The sequence below is a fragment of the Neophocaena asiaeorientalis genome, unplaced genomic scaffold, assembly GCF_003031525.2.
Source record: "Neophocaena asiaeorientalis asiaeorientalis breed wild unplaced genomic scaffold, Neophocaena_asiaeorientalis_V1.1 scaffold226, whole genome shotgun sequence".
In the NCBI taxonomy this organism is placed as follows: Eukaryota; Metazoa; Chordata; class Mammalia; order Artiodactyla; family Phocoenidae; genus Neophocaena; species Neophocaena asiaeorientalis.
The window spans coordinates 12360395-12381298 of NW_020173037.1; the positions used below are offsets into that span (position 1 = coordinate 12360395).

At 35.6% G+C, this 20904-nt stretch overlaps 1 protein-coding gene across 4 annotated transcripts in view; it reads left to right on the top strand.

Annotated features, from left to right (window-relative positions):
* The window catches only part of CSPP1 (centrosome and spindle pole associated protein 1), a 116806-nt gene that overhangs the window by 68385 nt on the left and 27517 nt on the right, over positions 1-20904 (top strand). For all 4 annotated transcript variants that reach the window (XM_024742582.1, XM_024742584.1, XM_024742585.1 and 1 more), the window contains 7 exons: positions 7731-7883; positions 11109-11221; positions 14781-14930; positions 15290-15436; positions 18240-18344; positions 20096-20162; positions 20745-20862. In XM_024742582.1, coding sequence (XP_024598350.1) covers positions 7731-7883; positions 11109-11221; positions 14781-14930; positions 15290-15436; positions 18240-18344; positions 20096-20162; positions 20745-20862 — 853 coding nt within the window. The remainder of the gene's footprint in view (positions 1-7730; positions 7884-11108; positions 11222-14780; positions 14931-15289; positions 15437-18239; positions 18345-20095; positions 20163-20744; positions 20863-20904) is intronic.

Below are 20904 nucleotides of genomic sequence, written 5' to 3' on the forward strand. Positions count from 1 at the left end.
TTTTTTGGGAAACAATTTCAATAAAAAAAAATTCCCCTTTTTTTTTTTTTTTTTTTTTGCGGTACGCGGGCTTCTCACTGCTGTGGCCTCTCCAGCCGCGGAGCACAGGCTCCGGATGCGCAGGCCCAGCGGCCATGGCTCACGGGCCCAGCCGCTCCGTGGCACGTGGGATCCTCCCAGACGGGGGCACGAACCCGTGTCCCCTGCATCGGCAGGTGGACTCTCAACCACTGCGCCACCAGGGAAGCCCAAAATTCACCCTTTTAAAGTGTTTTGTTCATTGAGTTTTGACAACTGATTCTGGTAACCACTGCCATAATCAAGATATTGAACATTTCTAACTTACCCAGCCCGATACCCTTGTCAGTCTCTGATCTGCACTCTTTCACAATAGTATTGCCTTTTATGTTTTTTTTAATGTCTTTGTCATACAAAAACTTAGTATGATGTTTTTGAGATTTATCCATGTTGTTATATATGTCAGTAGTGTATTTCTTTTTATTACTGAATAGTATTCTGTTGTGGGGAAGCACCACAGTTGTTTATCCATTTACCAGTTGATAGATTTTTGGATTCTTTATAGTTTGAGGCTATTATGAATAAAGCTGTTATAAACATTCACTTACAGGTCTTTGTGTGGACATAAGTTTTCAGTTTTTTTGGGTAAATGCCTAGGAATGGAATTGCTGGGACATATAATAAGTGTATGTTTACCTGTGTAAGAAGCTCCCAGACCTCTTCCCAAAGTGGTTGTGCCATTTTGCATTCCCACCAGCAGAGCATGAGATTTCCCGTTGCTGTGAACCCTCATCAGCGCTTGAGATTGTCTTAGAAATTTGTCATTCTATTAAGTGTGTAGTGACATCTCATTGTAACTTTTTGTTTTGAAATAATTTGACTTATAGAAGAGTTGCAAAGACAGTATAGAGAGCACCTTTTACCTAGGTTCCCTTAATGTTAACACCTTATGTAACCTTGGCACAGTGATCAAAACTGAAAATTAAAATCATTATGATACTATTAATTAAATGATAGACTTTATTTGGATTTCACCAGTTTTTCCCCTAAATCCTTATTCTGTTCCAGACTGTAGTCCAGGATCCCATGTTGCATTTAGTTGTCATGTGTCTTTAGTCTCCTCCAGTCTGACAGTTCCTCTTTCTGTGTCTTTTTTGTTTTTATATATATATAATAGCTTTATTGAGATCTAATTCCCATAACACACAATTTACCCATTTAAAATATACAATTCAGTAGTTTTTAGTATATTCATAGGGTTGTGCTAAAATCACATAGTCAACTTTAAAACAATTTCCCTTTTGAATTGCTTTGGTACTTTTGTTGAAAATCAGTTGACCATAACATTATTTCTAGACTCTCAGTTATGTCTCATTGATGTAGATGTCTGTCCATATGCCCTGTTACTCTCTTCATTATTGTAGCTATGTAGTAAGCTTTGAAATGGAGAGGTGTGAGTCTTTGAACTTTGTTCTTCTTTTTCAAGATTGTTTTGGCAACTTGACTTCCTTGGCATTTTCATATAAATTTTACTCAGTTTGTCAACCTTAACAAAAAAAAGCAAGCTGGGATTTTTCATTGACTTTGTAAGTCAGTTTTGGGAAAGCCAGCATCTTAATTTAACAGTATTAGTCTTTTGATCCATAAATGTGGAATATTTATCCACTAATTAGTCTTGGTTAACTTCTCTTAGCAATATTTTGTAGTTCTATTTTGTAAACCTATTTTGTTAATTGTATACTTAAGTATTTAATGTGTTTTGTCACTGTTTTAAAAGATACGTTTAAAAATTTCAATATCTATTTGCTCATTGCTAGTTTGTTGAAATATAGTTGATTTTTGTGTATTGTCCTTGCTTAACTCACTCGTTTCAGTAGTTTTTTTTTTTTTTTGGTAGATTCTTCAGGATTTTTTTTATGTAGACAGTCATGTTATCTGTAGACAGAGTTTTATTTCTTCCTTTCCAATCTGAATGCCTTTTACTTATTTTACTTGTCTTTTCCCTGGTTAGGAACTCTAGTACAATGTTTAGAAATCATGACACCAAATCGTGAAGTTTGGTGGTTTGAATCATTTGAGGAATTTATCCATTTCTTCTGAGTTTTTGAATTTTTTGGCATAAAGTTCATAATATTTTATTATTATTCTTTTAAGCTCTGTAGGGTCTATAGTGATGGCACCTGCTTCTCTTTTATTCCTGATATTTGTAACTTTAATATTCTTTCCTTTTTCTTAACCAGTTTGCCTAGAGATTATCTATTTGATTGATCTTTTCATAGAACCAGCTTTTGTTTTCATTGATTTTTCTCTGTTGTTCTTCTCTTCCTATTTCATTGATTTTTGCTCTTTACTATTTTCTTTCTTTTGTTTGCTTTGTGCTTTTAATTTTCTCTTCTTTTTCTGATTTATTAGTGTGGAAGCTTAGATTATGGTTTGAGACCTTATTTCTTTCCTAATATATGCATTTTAAAATGCTACAAATTTCCCTCTGAGTACTGCTTTAACTGTATATCTCAGATTTGATATGTTATATTTTCATTTTCATTCAATTCAGTTTTCTAATTCTCCTTTTCTTTGACCCATTGATTATTTAGAAGTGAGTTTTAAAAATTTCCAAATATTTGGATTTGCAAATGAAGCAACTGCAAAGGATTAATCTCCAAAATATACAAGCAGCTCATGCAGCTCAATATCTAAAAAACAAACAACTCAATCCCAAAATGGGCAGAAGACCTAAATAGCCATTTCTCCAAAGAAGATATACAGATTGCCAACAAACAGATGAAAAGATGCTCAACATCACTAATCATTAGAGAAATGCAAATCAAAACTACAATGAGGTATCACCTCACACTGGTCAGAATGGCCATCATCAAAAAATCTACAAACAATAAATGCTGGAGAGGGTTGGAGAAAAGGGAACCTTCTTGCAGTGTTGATGGGAATGTAAATTGATACAGCCACTATGGAGAACAGTATGGAGGTTCCTTAAAAAACTAAAAATAGGGCTTCCCTGGTGGCACAGTGGTTGAGAGTCCGCCTACCGATGCAGGGGACGTGGGTTCATGCCCCAGTCTGGGAGGATCCCGCATGCCATGGAGCGGCTGGGCCTGTGAGCCATGGCCGCAGGGCCTGCGCATCTGGAGCCTGTGCTCCGCGGCAGGAGAGGCCACGGTGGTGAGAGGCCCGCGTACCGCAAAAAACAAAAGAAACAAAACTAAAAATAGAACTACCATATGGCCCAGAAATCCCACTCCTGGGCATATACCCTGAGAAAACCATAATTCAAAAAGAGTTATGTACCACAATGTTCATTGCAGCACTATTTACAATAGGCAGGACACGGAAGCAACCTAAGTGTCCATCGACAGATGAATGCATAAAGAAGATGTGGCACATATATACAATGGAATATTACTCAGCCATTAAAAGAAACAAAATTGAGTTATTTGTAGTGAGGTGGATGGACCTAGAGTCTGTCATACAGAGTGAAGTAAGTCAGAAAGAGAAAAACAAATACCATATGCTAACACATATATATGGAATCTAAAAAAACAAAACAAAAAAAACAATGGTACTGACGAACCTAGGGGCAGGACAGGAATAAAGACCTAGACGTAGAGAGTAGACAGGAGGGCACAGGGAATGGGAAGGGTAAGCTGGGACGATGTGAGAGAGTAACGTTGACATATATACACTACCAAATGTAAAATGGATAGCTGATGGGAAGCAGCTGCATGGCAAAATTCCAAATATTTGGGCATATTTCCAGATAGCTTCCTGTTGTTCACTTCTAGCATATATTCTGTTTTGTTCAGAGAGTATACTTGTTTGTTATTTCAGTGTTTTTAAGTTTATGAGATTTATTTTATGGACTACCAATTTTATATATACATATATATAAAGCACAGGCTCCGGACGTGCAGGCTCAGTGGCCGTGGCTCACGGGCCCAGCCGCTCTGCGGCATGTGGGATCTTCCAAGACTGGGGCATGAACCCGTGTCCCCTGCATCAGCAGGCGGACTCTCAACCACTGCGCCACCAGGGAAGCCCCCATTTTTATTTACCTTATAGACTGTGATCTCTATAAGTAAGTGTATATATTAACCTATAAGGTATATATTAACCTATAAGGTATATATTAACCTAATTTGGAAATATGTACTGTACTAGTAGTGACAGTATTGGAAATTTTCTTTAGCCCTCTGAATTGATTCATTATAAAAGAGTTTGTGTGTCAGCAGTAGATTGCTGAATAATCCCGGCCTATGGTACTATTTAACATAACTTAGCCATTTTCTTTAAAATGTTTGGTATTTTCCACCAAAGTACAAAGAGTAACTTGTAAAGTTAATTTTAATTTCAAAGTATTTATTTAGGCTTATAAAAAAGCAAAGATTATAAAATAAAATAAGGAATGAAAAGAATTAATTATTATTTATGTATTGTTTACCTGTAGGTATCATATAATTTATCATATAATATCATATAATCATATAATTTATCAGCCCTGGTCTGATAAATTGATCAGAGAGTAGAATTATTTTCCCACTCATGAATCTGTAACATTTTCTTTTGTTATTCCTTTCTTTGTGGAATTATTCTTGTAATGCTAGCAATATTATATTAAATGATATAATGATATATATTTGAAATAAATGCCCATTTTCAGTGATACCTTTTCAGTTGGCAAATTACACTTTTGACCAAAGTGCTTTTTTAAATTTTCATCTTTTAGCTGACTTCATACCTTTTATTTTACTGCCTCGCAAAAAAGATAGACAAGGAGTGACCAATTGATTGACAAATCATCTCTTCTAATAAAAAGCAATATGGATTTGTTTTGATTGCTGAGTCTGATAGTCTTGTCTTAAATAATAATTATGTACTCTGATGAAATTAATTTTCCTTTTATATAAATACATTGACTATTCTAATAGTTGAGAAAACTGTAATCACAACAGTAAATTAAAACATGTTATTGATTTTGAAGTTTATTATAGTGTTTACTTGTAGGATATATATCTCTTACTTTATAGTTTGTGTAGGTGAATATCAAAGTGATATTTTATTCCCTGACCTTTCGCTAGTTTGGTAATAGAGTGAGCTTAATATATTGCACTCTTGTAATATAAAAACGAATACTGTATGTATAGTTGTTCATAGTGACTTATTTACATAGGCTGGTTTTATGCTCTTCTAGTGAATTGGATGACAGTGAGATATTGATTTCCCATAGGAGTTATTTTGTTTCATTTTTATGACAGTTTTGAGACCACAGCTATTCATTAGTTCATGACCTTAACTTTCCCATCATCTTTCTAGTTTCATTTACCTCCCATATTCAGATAGATCCCAGGATTTGGCTGTGATTTCAGGAGTACCTAACTAATTCTTGCCTTACCACTCCTTGGTACTTGAAAGTTTTCTTGGAATCAGCTTTTCTCTGTGTTTTCAGCCAGTCCCTTCTCTCTTGCATTTTTGGGTTTTTTTGTACTAATTCCTTCCCTTCCAGCTCTGAACATACTTTGGTTAACTTATATTCTTAAGCACAAATAAACAAAAACTCTGCTCTTGACCTTGCTGTACTTCCCTTACATAAAACACACTCCAAAAGTAGCCTGTACTTGTTGCTGCTACTTCTTACCATCCTCTTATTGCTTCATATTCTATAAAATGACTTCTAGTTCCTACTACTCTACTGATGCTACATTTTCAAAAATAACTGATGTCCTAATTTCTAATGTAATGGTTTTTACTCAGTGTTCATCCTCTTTGAATTGGGTTGACAATTCTTGCCTTTGAGTCCTGTGCATTCTCTGCAGTGCTATCCTCTCTTCACCTGACATTTATTGTATGTGTATTAGGAACTGGGTTATTCTTCTGCGTCTGTAAACCTGAACTTTGTTCTAGGACTGTCTTCTGACATCATGTGTTCCTCGAGTTAGATATATTCCTTCTATCCATTTTCTCCCACCTATCCAGTTTCTGAGTCCAACCTGTCTTTTCTTTCTTTCTTTTAATCGGTGCATTAGGCAGTTAGTTTAATAATTACTTTATTTATTTTTGGCCACACCGCACGGCATGTGGGATCTTAGTTACCCAGCCAGGGATTGAACCTGTATCTCCTGCAGTGGAAGCACAGAGTCTTAACCACTGGACCATCAGGGAAGTCCCCGACCTGTCTTAAAAGCAGCAGCAAGGATGTGAACTTTCCTGATTCTGAACTCTCTTTCTCTTTGGTAATGTTCATGTGTTATTTGCCATGTTCTATCTGGTATTCAAACTGTGATTCATGTTGAAAATACATCCTTGAACATAACAGGCTTTCTGATAAGCACTTTCTTTTTTTTTTTTTTTTTTTTTTTTTTTTTTTATGCATCGGCAGGCGGACCCTCAACCACTGCACCACCAGGGAAGCCCTGATAAGCACTTCTTATATCCAGGTTTATGTTCACGTTCACTGCTGCCATACTATCTCAGTTACTTTTGTGGAGAAAAACTACTTTTTATCTTGTTAAAGCTTTTGTGTTCTATAACCATTCAAGTTTGTTTTTAAGATTGACTGGTTGTTTGATGTAGTCTTATGTGCTCAGATTTTTGCCATGCATATGTGGTATCTATTGCTGTTTTCCTAACATGTAGTATTTAAAAAAAAACATTTTCTTGCAGTTCTTTTTTTTTTTTTTGCGGTACGCGGGCCTCTCACTGTTGTGGCCTCTCCCGTTGCGGAGCACAGGCTCTGGACGCGCAGGCTCAGCGGCCATGGCTCACGGGCCCAGCCGCTCTGCGGCATGTGGGATCTTCCTTGACCGGGGCACGAACCCATGTCCCCTGCATCGGCAGGCGGACTCCCAGCCACTGCGCCACCAGGGAAGCCCATATCTTTCAGTTCTTGAGTTAGTAATTTGTGAGTGTTTTAGCTGGATGGTTCTGTCTCAGGATCTCTCATGAGGTTGCAGTCCAAGATGTCACCTGGGGCTACAGTTGTTTGAAGTCTTGATTGGGACTGGAGAATCTGTTTCCTATATGGCTCCCTCACACAGCTCAGGAGGCCTCAGTTGCTTGCCATGTGGGCTTGTCTTTAGAGCTCCTTAAGTGTCCTTTTGAAATGGTAGGTGGCTTCTTCAGAGTGAGTGAGCCAATAGATCAAGCAAGGTGGAAATATATTGTCTTTCATGAAGTAGCCTCAGAAGTCATATACCATCATTGTGCATGCAGTATCCTTTTCATAAGAAACAGTCCACACTCCAGGGGAGGGGAATTGAGCTCCATCTTTTAAGGGAGGATTGTAAAAAAATTTGTGGATATATTTTAAAACTCCACTCCACATGATATTTTTTCATTAGGAATACTAATGATGTTGGGTAAATTTCACTATGACTTGTTTTGAATTGTAACTATGTTCTGTATTTAACATATTCAAAGTTCTGAAGTAACATAGATATGAATATGGTTTTTATGGGTTGTCAAAAATCCATATACTAAGTTCTCTACTGATTTTGAATTTATTTTGTAAGGTTATTTTCTGAAAAATTTCTTACAAGTTTTGAGAATTTTGTTTCTGTTTTCAGGGCACCAAGATACCATTGAATTATTCCAGCTCTGTCCTATTGTTTTTCTCTCCATTTGCCTACTTTAAGAAAATGTATTAAGTATACTAATTATAGAAATGCGTTTATTGAAATAAATGGCTTATTTTTCCCTCTCAGCTGATTTGAATAGGATGCACAGACAAAATATAGATGCCTTCCATAACCCAGATGCAAGAACATATGAAGATAAAAGGGCTGTTGTATCTCTAGACCAAAATTTAGCCACTTCAGATGCTGAGAACCTAGAAGATTCTGCAAATAAAAACTCAGGTTTTTAATCACATTCTATTCTTTTGTTTTTTGGGGTTTTTTTTACATTTCTAAAGTTGTTCTGTTCTCCAAGAAAGTTCTTATGATTTTGAGAATTTGGTTACTCTGAGTCAGGAAGCATAACACATTATTCATGCTATTTACAATAACTTTTCTACATAGTACTTTGAAAAAAGTGAATAAAGAAATACATCTTGCTCCTTAATAATATGTATGTATTCTCAGCTTTATTACTTGCTTATGTATACTTTAGCTGCTGCTAACACTTTTATTTTGCTGATGGGGAGGGCATTTCTTAAAATCAAATAGTCTTTCTACCCATACAGAGTTTGGTAAAGTTTATGGGTTCTTATACCATCAGAATTAGTTTGAATTAGTGAAAACATATCAGATGTTGTATGATAAATTGTACAGTGAAATTCATTTTTTGTTTGTTTTATAATCAGTTCCCCTCCCTTATAAAACCACAATATACAAAGAAATAAATGAAGTAATTAAAAGTTTACTTTGACTTCTGGTCACATCTGCCTTTCATAAGCAAATATCTTTGACTTGTTATTAAACAGGGTCCTTTAATTAAAGATTCTGTAAATTGAAGATTATTCAATATCTTTCTTTATGACTTGCCAGGAAAAGTTGTAATCATCTTTCTTTATCAAGTATATGTGAAAGTATGTTACATATTTAAAATTCAAATGAAGTTTAAAGAATATACCACCTTACACTATATTTTTTTGATGCCTATAAAAGTAACCATTTATTTATGACAAATTCTCTTTTGTATATTCACAGAAATTTTAATTTTAGACTAGAAAAGAACTCTATATTAGGAAGTCTTTCTAAAATGTCCCCGACTAATCATAGTTTTTTACAAACTTAAAAAATCTTTTAATGCATATTGGCTAAATAGGCAGACTAAATGGTGAGCTCTGATTAGAATTACTAGCCTTGCATCTTTCAAGCCTTTGATGGTAGCACTGATCTCTGCAGCCTTTTTGAACACTTCATGAGATGTGTGGTTGGTTGTTTCCATGGACAGCCTGTATCACTGTTTGATCTCTAATTACAAGAAAATGCTTTCCTACTTTGATCCACAATAGATTTTTACACAGTGGATCTAGTTTTGAGTTTTGGAGTACTAAAATTAGAACTTTTGATTTTGATGAAATTACTAATTTGGCTGTCACTCTGAGTCTGTAATAATTCAGTGTACAATAGCAGCATCAAAACACCTTTCCATTTTATTGAAGAGAATTTTGACCTCTTTCTGATTATCATTATTTTTCTATTCATTGGCTTCTGCTTCTGGTAGTCTTTATTGAGATCAGTGGTACAGACCCCTTCTCTTCTGTTCTCTTCCACACCCTGTATTGTTTGTAGTTCTCTCTTAGCCTAGAACTTTCTCTGTCATAGTAATAACACTTTAGGCATCTAGCTCTGCTTACAAAGCAAAAGCCCTGGAAAAATCAAAGCTTTCCGTGACCCATTCCCAAGAAGGAGCACAAGCTTGATGATTGAATATGCATAGCAGAATTTATTGTCTATTGCCTTTCTGTACACTACCAGGGTTTTGGTGCAGCTGTTGTGGCCAGGATGCTCTAGTTTAAGAAATCATATAAAATCATAAAATGTTAAAATTTCCCTTTTTTGTGAATTGAAATTTCCTAAATTAACTTTCATTCCCTAAGAATTCACCTAAAACAGACTTTCTGAATGCAAAAAACTATTGAGAGTCACCTAATTTGTTGGTATGCCATCATATATGTGTAGGAGTGTGTGTGTATACATATGTATGTGTGTGTACACATACACATACATATGTGGCATGTAATATTTTAAAGGCTTTAAGGGAACTTGAATATACCTGAGAGTTGAATATGATAATGTATACTTAAGGTTCATTATCCTCTGATATTTTGTCTTGATTAGGCCTGTTTCTGAGGCCCTTCTTAATGTTTGTTGTTCTTCTTTTACTTTATGGTTCTTGGATGAAAAACCATGTTGATAAAGTCCATACTAATTTGGCTTAAATTTATTTTTTCGCTTATTATGATGCCTGAATACATTTTCATTTTCTTTGTTTAGAGCATGTGTTTCCCTTTGGTTTTATTTTTATAGTGTTTTTATATATGAAAGAACTTATCTTGCCTGCCTCTAATAATATTTTTCTCTAATTGCCTCAACGGTTTAGAATTTGAGTGATCATCAAAGTGAAACAAACTACTCAGTTTTGGTTTGCTAATCAGCTTTTCCACCATAACATAAGATTTTAATGTTTAGGTATTGATGTGCCTTTCTGCTGATCTCTTTAAGTAAGCATTAATAAATTTAAACACAAAGGCAAAATAGACCTAAATGACAGCTAAACTGCAACGCAGTTGTCCTGCAAACACTATATGAGTGAGAGAAATAAATGCTTTAGATTGATGGTATAAGGAAACTAAAAAATGATATAAAAAATTATGTGAGGCTTAAACACCAATTTTTTTTTCTGCATTCAAAGAGACCCCTGGGGTATAATTATTTTCCAGGTTGCTTTTATGAAATAATTTTTTGCCTTTCCCAGAATGTTTAATACTATTTATAGGTAATATATGGCATATTTTTATTTTTCATGTTAATATCTCATTAATAGGATTTTTAAATAAAAAGTATTGCAGTGATTAAACTAGTCACTTTAATTTGTAAAAAATGTTTTTGGAGTTAACTTTCTAATCTATTCTTTAAACCATGGATGGGAATCCACTTTTGGAATTACTGATTTTTAAAAACAATTTTAGAAAATTTTTGTATGTGTACACATAATACATTTTAGTGTATAATTAAGCAGTGTTCTTAAGAAAAGGATATTTATATTCATAAATAAGAACTTAAACGTACTTTTTTTTTTTCTGTCTATAAATTTTACTTTAAAGCCTTTGTTGCAGTGAGAGTTGCTTACGTTATTAGCTTTTCTGTTTTCTTGATGTCTTTCAGGTATATATATGTTATGCTTTTTCAACTGTGTATTAATTTTATTTTAGTTTCACCATTTTTTTTCTCTCTTTACTTTTTATCTGGTCTTTAGATTCTAATCTCAGCCTTCTTCTGAGTTTAACCTCTGGAGTTCCATATTTAGCACATTTTTTTCAAGATTTGAATTTATTAGCAAAGTCTTTATTCTTTAATGTTTATGTTTTCTAAGCACTGGCTAATGGTATGTTTTTGCAAAATTTCCCTTTCAAGGTCATATGCAAACACAGAGCTCTCCTTTTGCTCGGGGAAATATTTTTGGTGAGCCTCCAACTGAACTTCAGATTAAACAGCAGGAATTATACAAGAATTTTCTTCGTTTTCAGGTGAAATGCTTACTTGATCACAGTTTCAAAGTTTCATAAGAGTTTTTTAAAAAAATTAATTATTTTTGGCTGTGTTGGGTCTTTGTTGCGGTGCGTGGGCTTCTCATTGCGGTGGCTTCTCTTGTTGCGGAGCGCGGGCTCTAGGTGTGCGGGCTTCAGTAGTTGTGGCATGCAGGCTCAGTAATTGTGGCTCGCAGGCTCTAGAGCACAGGCTCAGTAGTTGTGGCACAAGGGCTTAGTTGCTCCGTGGCATGTGGGATCTTCCCGGACCAGGGCTTGAACCCTTGTCCCCCCTGCATTGGCAGGTGGATTCTTAACCACTGTGCCACCAGGGAAGTCCCCATAAGAGTTTTAATAAACTAACCTTGCAAAGATTTAATCCACAAGATAAAGAATAAATTCTAAAATGCCACGCAGTTACTAAAATACCTAATTTATATAAGATATAAATTACATTATATTATTATACTGTTCTACTTATGTCTGAAAAAGGAATAGGGAGACATGTTAGGTATACCAGTTGACTTAAATTTTATTAAATCATTAAGTGTTAAAGAATGCTGAAATTTCTAAAACTGAAACACTTAAACTGTTCACCTATTAGGCAGAGAATGAATCTTTCTAGATGCTCACATGTGTTAGTAGAAAATAATTAGTTTTTTGTAAATGATTTGATATTCTTGACTCAGTTGTATAGTTTGTAAATAAATAAATATTAAATGTAATCACATTTTGCAATTATTTGCCTCATTTATGTATATAAGCAAATAGGATTTAATAGGATTTAAAGTACTAGAAATTGCCCAGAGGAAGATACTTGAGCATCAGGTGTTTATTCAGCAAACATATTTATTGAACTCTCATACTGTGGCCACCCTTGGGATGGAGCCTGAGGTGAGTGAGAGGCCTGCTCATATTTTCTCTCCTTACCTCCCTCCCCTCCATACCCACACTTACATCCCAGTGTCAGATTAATCCTGTGGCCAGGTTAATCTTCCTTTGATATGACTTCTCATGTTTTTATTCTTTATTCAAAACCTGGCAGTAGCATTTCTTTTCTACAGAAAATGTCCATATTCTTTATTCTGACACTTCTGGCTCTCCAGTCTAATCCCAACCTCTTAAACAGATTGTTCTTACAGAGATTCTATTCAAACATGCCATCTTTCTGATCCTAATTATTGTGGACTTTTAAGGCAGTGACATAATGGATGTAGTCTTAAGGATAACTGATCAGACATTACTGTTGAGGATGTATTTTTGGAGGATTTAAAAGACTGGAAGCAGGGGTGTTTTACTAGAGTGGTGACGGTGGAAATGGATGGAAAGACCTTTCAAAGGATTGACAGAAGGAATAGAGATATTGACTGTAAGAGAGTAGCATCAGAGATCCCAAGGATACTGGCCACTTAAGTCAGGTAGCAGCAGATTGAGGGTCACAGAATCACGTTTTGAACTTGAAGGACCCTCTGGTATATTGCCCATAATGATAGCAAGTCAAAATTATGTAGTTCCTATTATACTTACTGAGTGTTAGCATGCTCTAGGGTAGAATTCAGGGAAAAATAAGTCTTGCCACTTTGTAGCCTATTATTATTTATAAGATAGTTTTACATATAGTATCTTATTAAACCTCAGTACTCTCTGAGGAAGTTATTACTCTTTTTATTTTATGACCAATAAAATACAGGATGAGGCTCACCTTTGGTGGCAGAGCTTGCAAGTTGTGAGGTGGTGCTTGAACCCAAGTCTCCTGACTTTAAGTATCATATCTAGAGGTACTACAGTTATATTTCTAGCTCTAGGAAGTCTTTCCTCTGGGAAAAAACTACTAGTAGTGGGGGAAACTTTGGCTGTATACGTTTCAGAATAAGTTCAACCTTCACTTCTCCCACTGTATAAAATGGTGGTTTATGTATTTTTCTTTTAGCAGCCTCTTAAAAATGCCCTTTTTGCCCCCAAACAAAATCTAATCCAGAACTCTATGAAAATGTAAAATAGCTAAATGGTATTTATTTTTAAAATAACAATATAGTGTCAGACAAAAAGAATCCCCAAACTTAAGTGTTAACAGAAATGTTATAAAATGTTTAAATCTGTGCACAAAGATGGCAAAGGAAGCCTCAGCTCCATGTCTGCATAAATAAGTTATACCGTTAGTTTAAGTTAGTGCAGCAGAAGTCTTCATGTGGTTAAAATTTGGTAAATAACACATGTGAGTGTTTAGATGTCATTTTTAATTGCAGCTTTAAAAATAATTAACAAGTTTAATAAAATATTTGCAGGACCCTTGAAGCACTTTTGTGTTATATGGTTTGAAAACCACTGACCTGGATGATAGCTTTTCTCTTTCCATTGAACTTCTGTGTGGCATTTTTGTTGGAATGATATTTCTGTGGATTCATTAGGTGTGAGATCCATTTATGATTGTGACCCATTAATGGAGAAGTGACTTGGTCACTGTGATTTTATTTCATGGAGGAGGAAAAAGGGGGAACTGAGTATTAAATGTGAGGTTTTGTTGTATGGATCATAAATGATGTTTTCTCTAGGGCTATTGTAATTGAAGAAGTGATTACATACACACCACTTAGTATTAAATATTAGGATTGTACATATTTAATAGTGTTGTGAGAAAGAAATGTTGGAAAAAGCCCTAGCATGTAAAATCATGGCACATATAAGAAGACTACAGTTCTTATAGCTCAAAAGTTTGTCAGCACTAAATATAGCAACCTTGAAGTTAGAGGAAACGCAGACAAGAACTATAAAAATAATACGAATAGTCATAATCAATCCATACTTAAGAGGGATGAAAATCTATTGATATCCTTAAACCAGCATCATGAATACCCAGTACCTGTGCTGTCATTCTTCTCTATCTCATTCATGGAGGATGTAGACTATCTGTTAAGGTCCTCTTCCTTTCAGATCTTAGACTCTGTCTTAGAATATTCCCCCAGAATACTCAGCACTGCAGGCCCCAGGTGGCATTCAAACAAAACTTAGTTATGAATTCTTGTGGCTAAAATCCTCATTTACCTTGCCAGTAGATAGGAAAGGAGAAAAGGCCATTCTAGGGAAGGGATTCCTACTTAATGAGTGATTGCTAAAATATTTCACTGTTGTTTTAGGATACTAATCACGCCAAGGAACTTTGAGACGTAATAGTAGCAGTCATTATAGAATAATATAATCATGAATTATTTACTAAGTACTTCTACATAGGAGGAACTTTTATGTTTTTTTACATACATTATTTCATTTCAATTCTTTGAGTACTGCCTTGAGATATAGACATTAATAACTCTTTTTACCAGATGACAAAACGGAACAAGAAAGTTTCTTAAGGTCACACAGTCTGATGGAGCTGGAATTTTACTCAGAGCTCTTAACATTACATCATGTGGCCTCCCTAATAAAACATAGGACACTGAAAAATTTAGGAACTTATTTTTACTTACAAAAAGAGGGCACAAATGTTGATAATAGGGTAAATTAAGTGCTATTCTAACTTTTCAATAGTTTCACAAAGTAATAACTAGGTTTAATTCTTTAGATTGAGGAAAAGAAACAAAGAGAAGAAGCAGAGCGAGAGAGATTGAGAATTGCTGAAGAAAAAGAAGAAAAACGGCTTGCAGAACAGAGAGCACGAATTCAGCAAGAGTATGAAGAGGAACAGGAAAAGAAAAGGGAGAAAGAGGAAGAGGTGCATTCTTACCTACTGTATTTTTCTACTTAGTCTGAAAGTGAACTCCTTATTTTGACATGAAAAGATATTACTTACAAAGGAGAACGGATCCATATCCATTTGTTAGATGCTATTTTTATAAAAATGAAAGACTAAATTAAGAGATAAATGATGACTCTTTTTACAGACGAAAAACAGTTTAGGCTGACTAGGATGTTATAATAGATGCCTAATATTTTATTGTTAAGCAGACAGCTTTTTTATTTAAAGAACACTATATCATCTATACCTTCAATTTTATCTCTTTTATTTCAAACAAATATGAATGAACTATAGAACGTGTGTATGGAGTGTATATTTTTCTCTTTATTTTAAAGCAAAGGCTGAAAAATGAAGAGCTTATTCGGTTAGCTGAAGAAAGACGAAAAGAAGCAGAAAGAAAGAAGAAAGAAGAAGAAGAAAAACATAACCTACAACTTCAGCACTACTATGAAAGAGAAAATATAATTGGTGAAGAAACAAAGGTAAGTTCCAGACAAAAATGTCTATGGAACCCGTAGTGCAACCCACTTTCACTGTGAGAGTGGTAGAGTAGTTAGCAAAAGGAAGAGAGCAGAGAAGGTGCTTTTGTCTCTCCTTTCGTCATAGTACTTTTTCTGGGGGCAGTGCACTGAACTTCCTGTACTAAATGATGTCACTGTGCTGCGTTGTGTTTTCCCTCCTATGAACAGAATAGGCTTACTTTCTGTCGCCATTTTTAGTCTTGTTCCCATAGTCCGTAGACTAGCACCCTCCACACTGTTCATGACAAGACTGAAGGTGTTTGGAAACTTTTGTAGCAATTTGTCAATGTAATTTTATGTCTGTTGAATCTATAAAATAGCTGGCCTTGAATTGTGTAACATCTTTTAAAAGTTTTTATTTATCTAGTACAGTTGACCTTTGAACAATGCAGGGATTAATCTGTGTGTGTGTAATTTATAGTTGGCTCTCCATACCTGCGGTTCCTACACATCTGCATATTCAACCAGTCACTGACTACAGTACTGTAGTGTTTGATGAAGAAAAATATCCCTGTATAAATGGACCTGTGCAGTTCAAACCCATGTTGTTCAAGGGTCAACTGTAATTCAGTCTTACTCTATTTTACACATCTGTCCACAATGGATTGGAAATTAAAAAAGAAACTTGTGGCTCACCACAGACTGGTTTGAAGTCCATGTTTCTGAGATGGGGGTTGATGTTCACACTTAGGCACATGAGTCAAAGTTATTAGACAGGAGTTTTCTCTCTAGAAAGCCAGTAGGCCCTTATGAAAATCCAGTTCACATCCTTGCTCATATTTCAAAGCTATATTTAAAATTTTGTTTGTATAGTATCACTAGGGACTTATTAAAAATGTGTCTTCCTGGTCTCATCTACAACGTATCTAATTTACTAAGTGTGATTTAGTAACCCTTAGGGGTTTGGATGTAGTTGGCCTGTGAACCACACCTTAAAAAACCCTATGTCTTGTACGTTTAGCCCAATTTAATTTTTAAAAAGTTGTTTTCAGAAATTTAGATTTATACAGACATGATTTCTTGTAAGTAGAATTGACAAAAAGATTACTTTTAACCAGTGTGCTCCTTGGGTGTATTTATGATGTGATTTGCTACATTGTTCAATGTGTAACCTACTATAGGTAACATGAGCCATTTCTGGTGCAAATACACTCTCTGGATTTCTCACCCCAGGGTTTTATGATGATAGAAATAAGTATTCACAATTTGAATTTGCTGAAATGTTGTTTAAAAGGGAATTTATAGGGGCTTCCCTCGTGGCGCAGTGGTTAAGAATCTGCCTGCCAATGCAGGCGACACGGGTTTAATCCCTGGTGCAGGAAGATCCCACATGCCACGGAGCAACTAAGCCCGTGTGCCACAACTACTGAGCCTGTGCTCTAGAGCCTGTGAGCCACAACTACTGAGCCCATGTGCCACAACTACTGAAGCCTGTGCACCTAGAGCCCGTGCTCCGCAGCAAGAGAAGCCACCGCAATGAGAAGGCCGTGCACCTTAACTAAGAGTAGCCCCCGCTCGCAGCAACTAGAGAAGGCACACGCGCAGCAACGAAGACCCAACACAGCCATAACTAAATAAATAAAAAGGGAATTTATGAGTAAGATCTATATTTTTTGTTTTATTTTCAGTGTTGCAGGAACATTAGGCAGTATCCTTCATTTTTAGGATATATATAGTTGCTCATCCTTTTAAAGTATCATTGAAATGTCATATCATTCATATTTCTAATTGATAAAGTTTGTTTTTTAGAGCATTGTTGGGTTTATAGCAAAATTGAGCAGAAAGTGGAGAATATTTTATTGTAAAATTGATTGAGAATGAAGGTTGTTAGTTTCTCACAGTTGTGTTTCTGCCACTTTCTTATTATGTCTAAGAAAAAAAGCTATTTCTTAGGAATATGTAATTTTATGACTGTCATAGTTTAATTGTGAAGTACCATAAAGTTTTAGACCAACTTCGTTCCATTTAATGCATTCTGCCCTCAATTCTGAAATTATCATTGCTAGCTGTCATTTTTTAATTTATGTAGGCCTGATATATATTTTTGTCTACTCTTAGTTCTTACTTTTGTGTCTGCATTTAAAATTTTTTAGTCTGTATATTTATTTAGTTTGTTAAAATTTGTTTTTTTAACCCTAACCTGAGAGTTATATTATCATAATCAATATATTTGATCATATTAATTGAATTTCTGACTTTTTCGTTTTTGCTTCCTTGACAGTTACTTGTTTTTTTAAATTATGTGGACTATGCTTTCTTTGCTTCATTCTCTGCAGTCCTTTAGAAGGTTTAACTTGTCTTTATAATTCTGCCTGTGGTCACCTAGAGTTTTTATTTTTAAACTTTGTCATATATTTCTAATTTTATCGAAGTCACTAGTGAAAGTAATATTTGATTTTGTACTGTGCAAAATGAACAGTTTAACATCCACATTTATAAACATACATTTATATTTTTATCCAGATAATTCTTATTGTATTTTGTTGGGAGTTTTTATGTTTTCAGCATTTTGATTTTAATACGAAGTTGGGAACTATTAGCTTTATTACACTGTAACCTGAAACCCTGTTTTATTTCCTTACAGAGACATAGAAACTCTATCACAATCCGTGATGCTCTTGGTGACAAGGGATCTAGATTTTAGAGATGTGTGTATGTATATATACACACACATACATGTTGGGGTGTGTGTATATATACACACACACATAGACATACGTTGGTGTGTGTGTATGTATATATATATTTTTTTTCTCCCCCTCAGCACTTGAGACAGCCCTCTCCTGTAGTTCCTGCTCTTCAGAACAAGATTGCAAGCAAACTCCAAAGACCTCCTTCAGTTGACAGCATTATAACTTCCTTTATTCAGGTATATACTCTTTCTTTTGATTTATTCATCTTTGCTAAGTTATTTTGGATTGCGGGTATTGAATGAGATTTTCTTATTCATCTTACTTAGCTAGATTACATTTTTCACATCTGAAATATAGATGATGTTTACATTGATTTGTCTGTTGCTTCAGTTATAAATGATAATACTTGGTGCCCCAAAGTTTAAATTCTTTTGACAGATCATAATTTAGCAAGTGGTACTTGTCCAGGCCCCTCAGGAAGGCCTTTTCTCTGGTAATATGTCTTCTAGCTAGCTGTAGCATTAATAAAGTCCCTTATACTTTAGACTGAGCTACAATCAGAAAAGCGCCAGGAAAATGTTCCAGAAGGGTTGATCCTTGAGTTGACTCTTGAGGAATGAGTAGGAATTTGCTATAAAGAGGAGGAGGAAGAGGGACTTGCAGCATATGCAGAATCATGGAGGGCACTGTAAGCCAAGTGGCATGTGTGGAGAATACATGGTTTGTTCTGGCCTGCTGACACCTCACCAAATGGCAGAGGAGGTGAAGGCTAGAATGTATGCAGGGTGTTGTAGGGAGTGCTGAGGGGTTTGACTTTATTCCATAGGCCAGTGGATATTAAACAGGCTTTTTACCAGAATAGACAAACATATTAGAATGTTTTCCTCAAGCCCACCCTCTGAGATTTGATTTGGTAGGTGTGTGGTAATGTATGGGAATTCATGGTAATATTTTAAATAGGAGAATGACATGGCCATGTTTGCCTTGCGTAATGTTCTCTCAGGCAGTGGTGGCGTGGAGATATATTATGGAGGCTGGGCAAGACTGTAAACATGGAGAAAAGTTAAGATGCTTTTGCAGAAGTCCAGATGTGACTTTGAGGACCTAAACGAAGGCAGTGACATTAAGAACTAAGAAGGGGTGACAACTTCAAGATATATTTATGAGATACAGATAGTGCTGTTTATTGACTGTGTGTGACGGGTAGGAGTCAGTGACAACTGTCAGGTTTCTGGTGAGGGTTCTATAGAGTAGGCAGCTGAAAATACAGGTTGTGGCAAAGGAAGGTGCTCTGCACTGGATTTATAGTTTTGGAAACTACTAACATTATTGCTTGTCTAATTAGTATGATTGTCTAGGATGTGTTCAGGGGAAGTAAAGAGGGCTGAGGATGGAACAGTCGGGAATTACCAACATATAAGAAGCAGAGCAAGGAAACTGGGAGAGTGGCAATGATATCAGTTGCTACTGGCCAAGTAAAATAAGGGCTTAAAATGCCCATCAGATGCATCACTGAGGGATCACTTGGTAGGAGACGCAAAGGCTGTGTAGTGAGGAGTGAATGGGAATAAGGAAGCAAACACCGTATGCACTGCACATACTGTTTTTTAAAGAACGGCTATGAAGGAAGAGAATGGACAATAGATGGTGATGAAGGGTGAGGTAAGTTTTTTAAAAAATGGAGAGATTTTTAAGCACAGGCTGTTAGGAAGGTGGTTGGAGAGAGGAAGAGGGTGGACAATTGTAATTGATGGAGGAGCTGAGAGTGACTTATCAGATACAGAGTACAGGTGAAGGGATTATCTTTGGATGGGGCAAGGCCTCTCCCATTGCAGTGGGAAGAAAAAATAAATGTAAGTAAGCTTATAGATAGAGTGGTGGGAAGTTTGGTTTCTCTTACGTATAGTTACTTCGAAATAATTCCTCTTTTAAAGCTTCTGAGTAGGGAAGACATACTGAGTGTATCTTTGTTGTGATTGTTAAACAGGAAAGTTCCATGTCCAGGGCACAGTCTCCTCCGGTACCTGCCAGGAAGAATCAGCTTCGTGCAGAAGGTAGAGTTGACTATTAAACCTGTAATCTAGACTATTTCTGTTTTTAACTTTTTGTTTTGAAAAACAGACTCACAAAATATCATGAAACAGTATAGAGAGGCGCTGTGCACCCTCCCCCCAGCTTCCCTCAGTTGTGCAATGTCCCAACCAGGAAACTGGCATTGGCATACTCCACAGACCTTCATCAGGTTTCACAGTTTTCACATGCACTAATTTACGTGTGTGTGTGTGTAGTTCTGTGCATTTTTATCATGTATAAGTTGTGTAGCCACCACACAATCATGATACAGAACTGTCCATCACCACGTAGGAACCCCATTGTGCTGCCCCTTTATAGTTACACTCCCCTGTCCCCCCCCGCCAAGAATGTTTCTTACCATTTGAAATTCCCGTATTATCAGAAATGTGTTTGTGGGTCTTAATGATGTTCATAAATACCTATATATATAAAGCATTAAAAATAACTTTCATAAAAATGTCACCCTGAGCATTTTAGCTTTATGATAAGTCAGGTTATGTTTAATATTTAACCTTTTATTCGTATACATGTCTTATTTTTCACTTATCAATGTGAATTTGCAGAGGAGAAAAAAAATGTAATTATGGAATTATCAGAAATGAGAAAGCAGCTTCGTAGTGAAGAGCGGCGTCTGCAAGGGCGGTTGCTGCACATGGACAGTGAAGATGAAGTTCATATAAGGCAAGTTTAGAATTGCATTTTTTTTTTTTTTTTTTTTTGGTA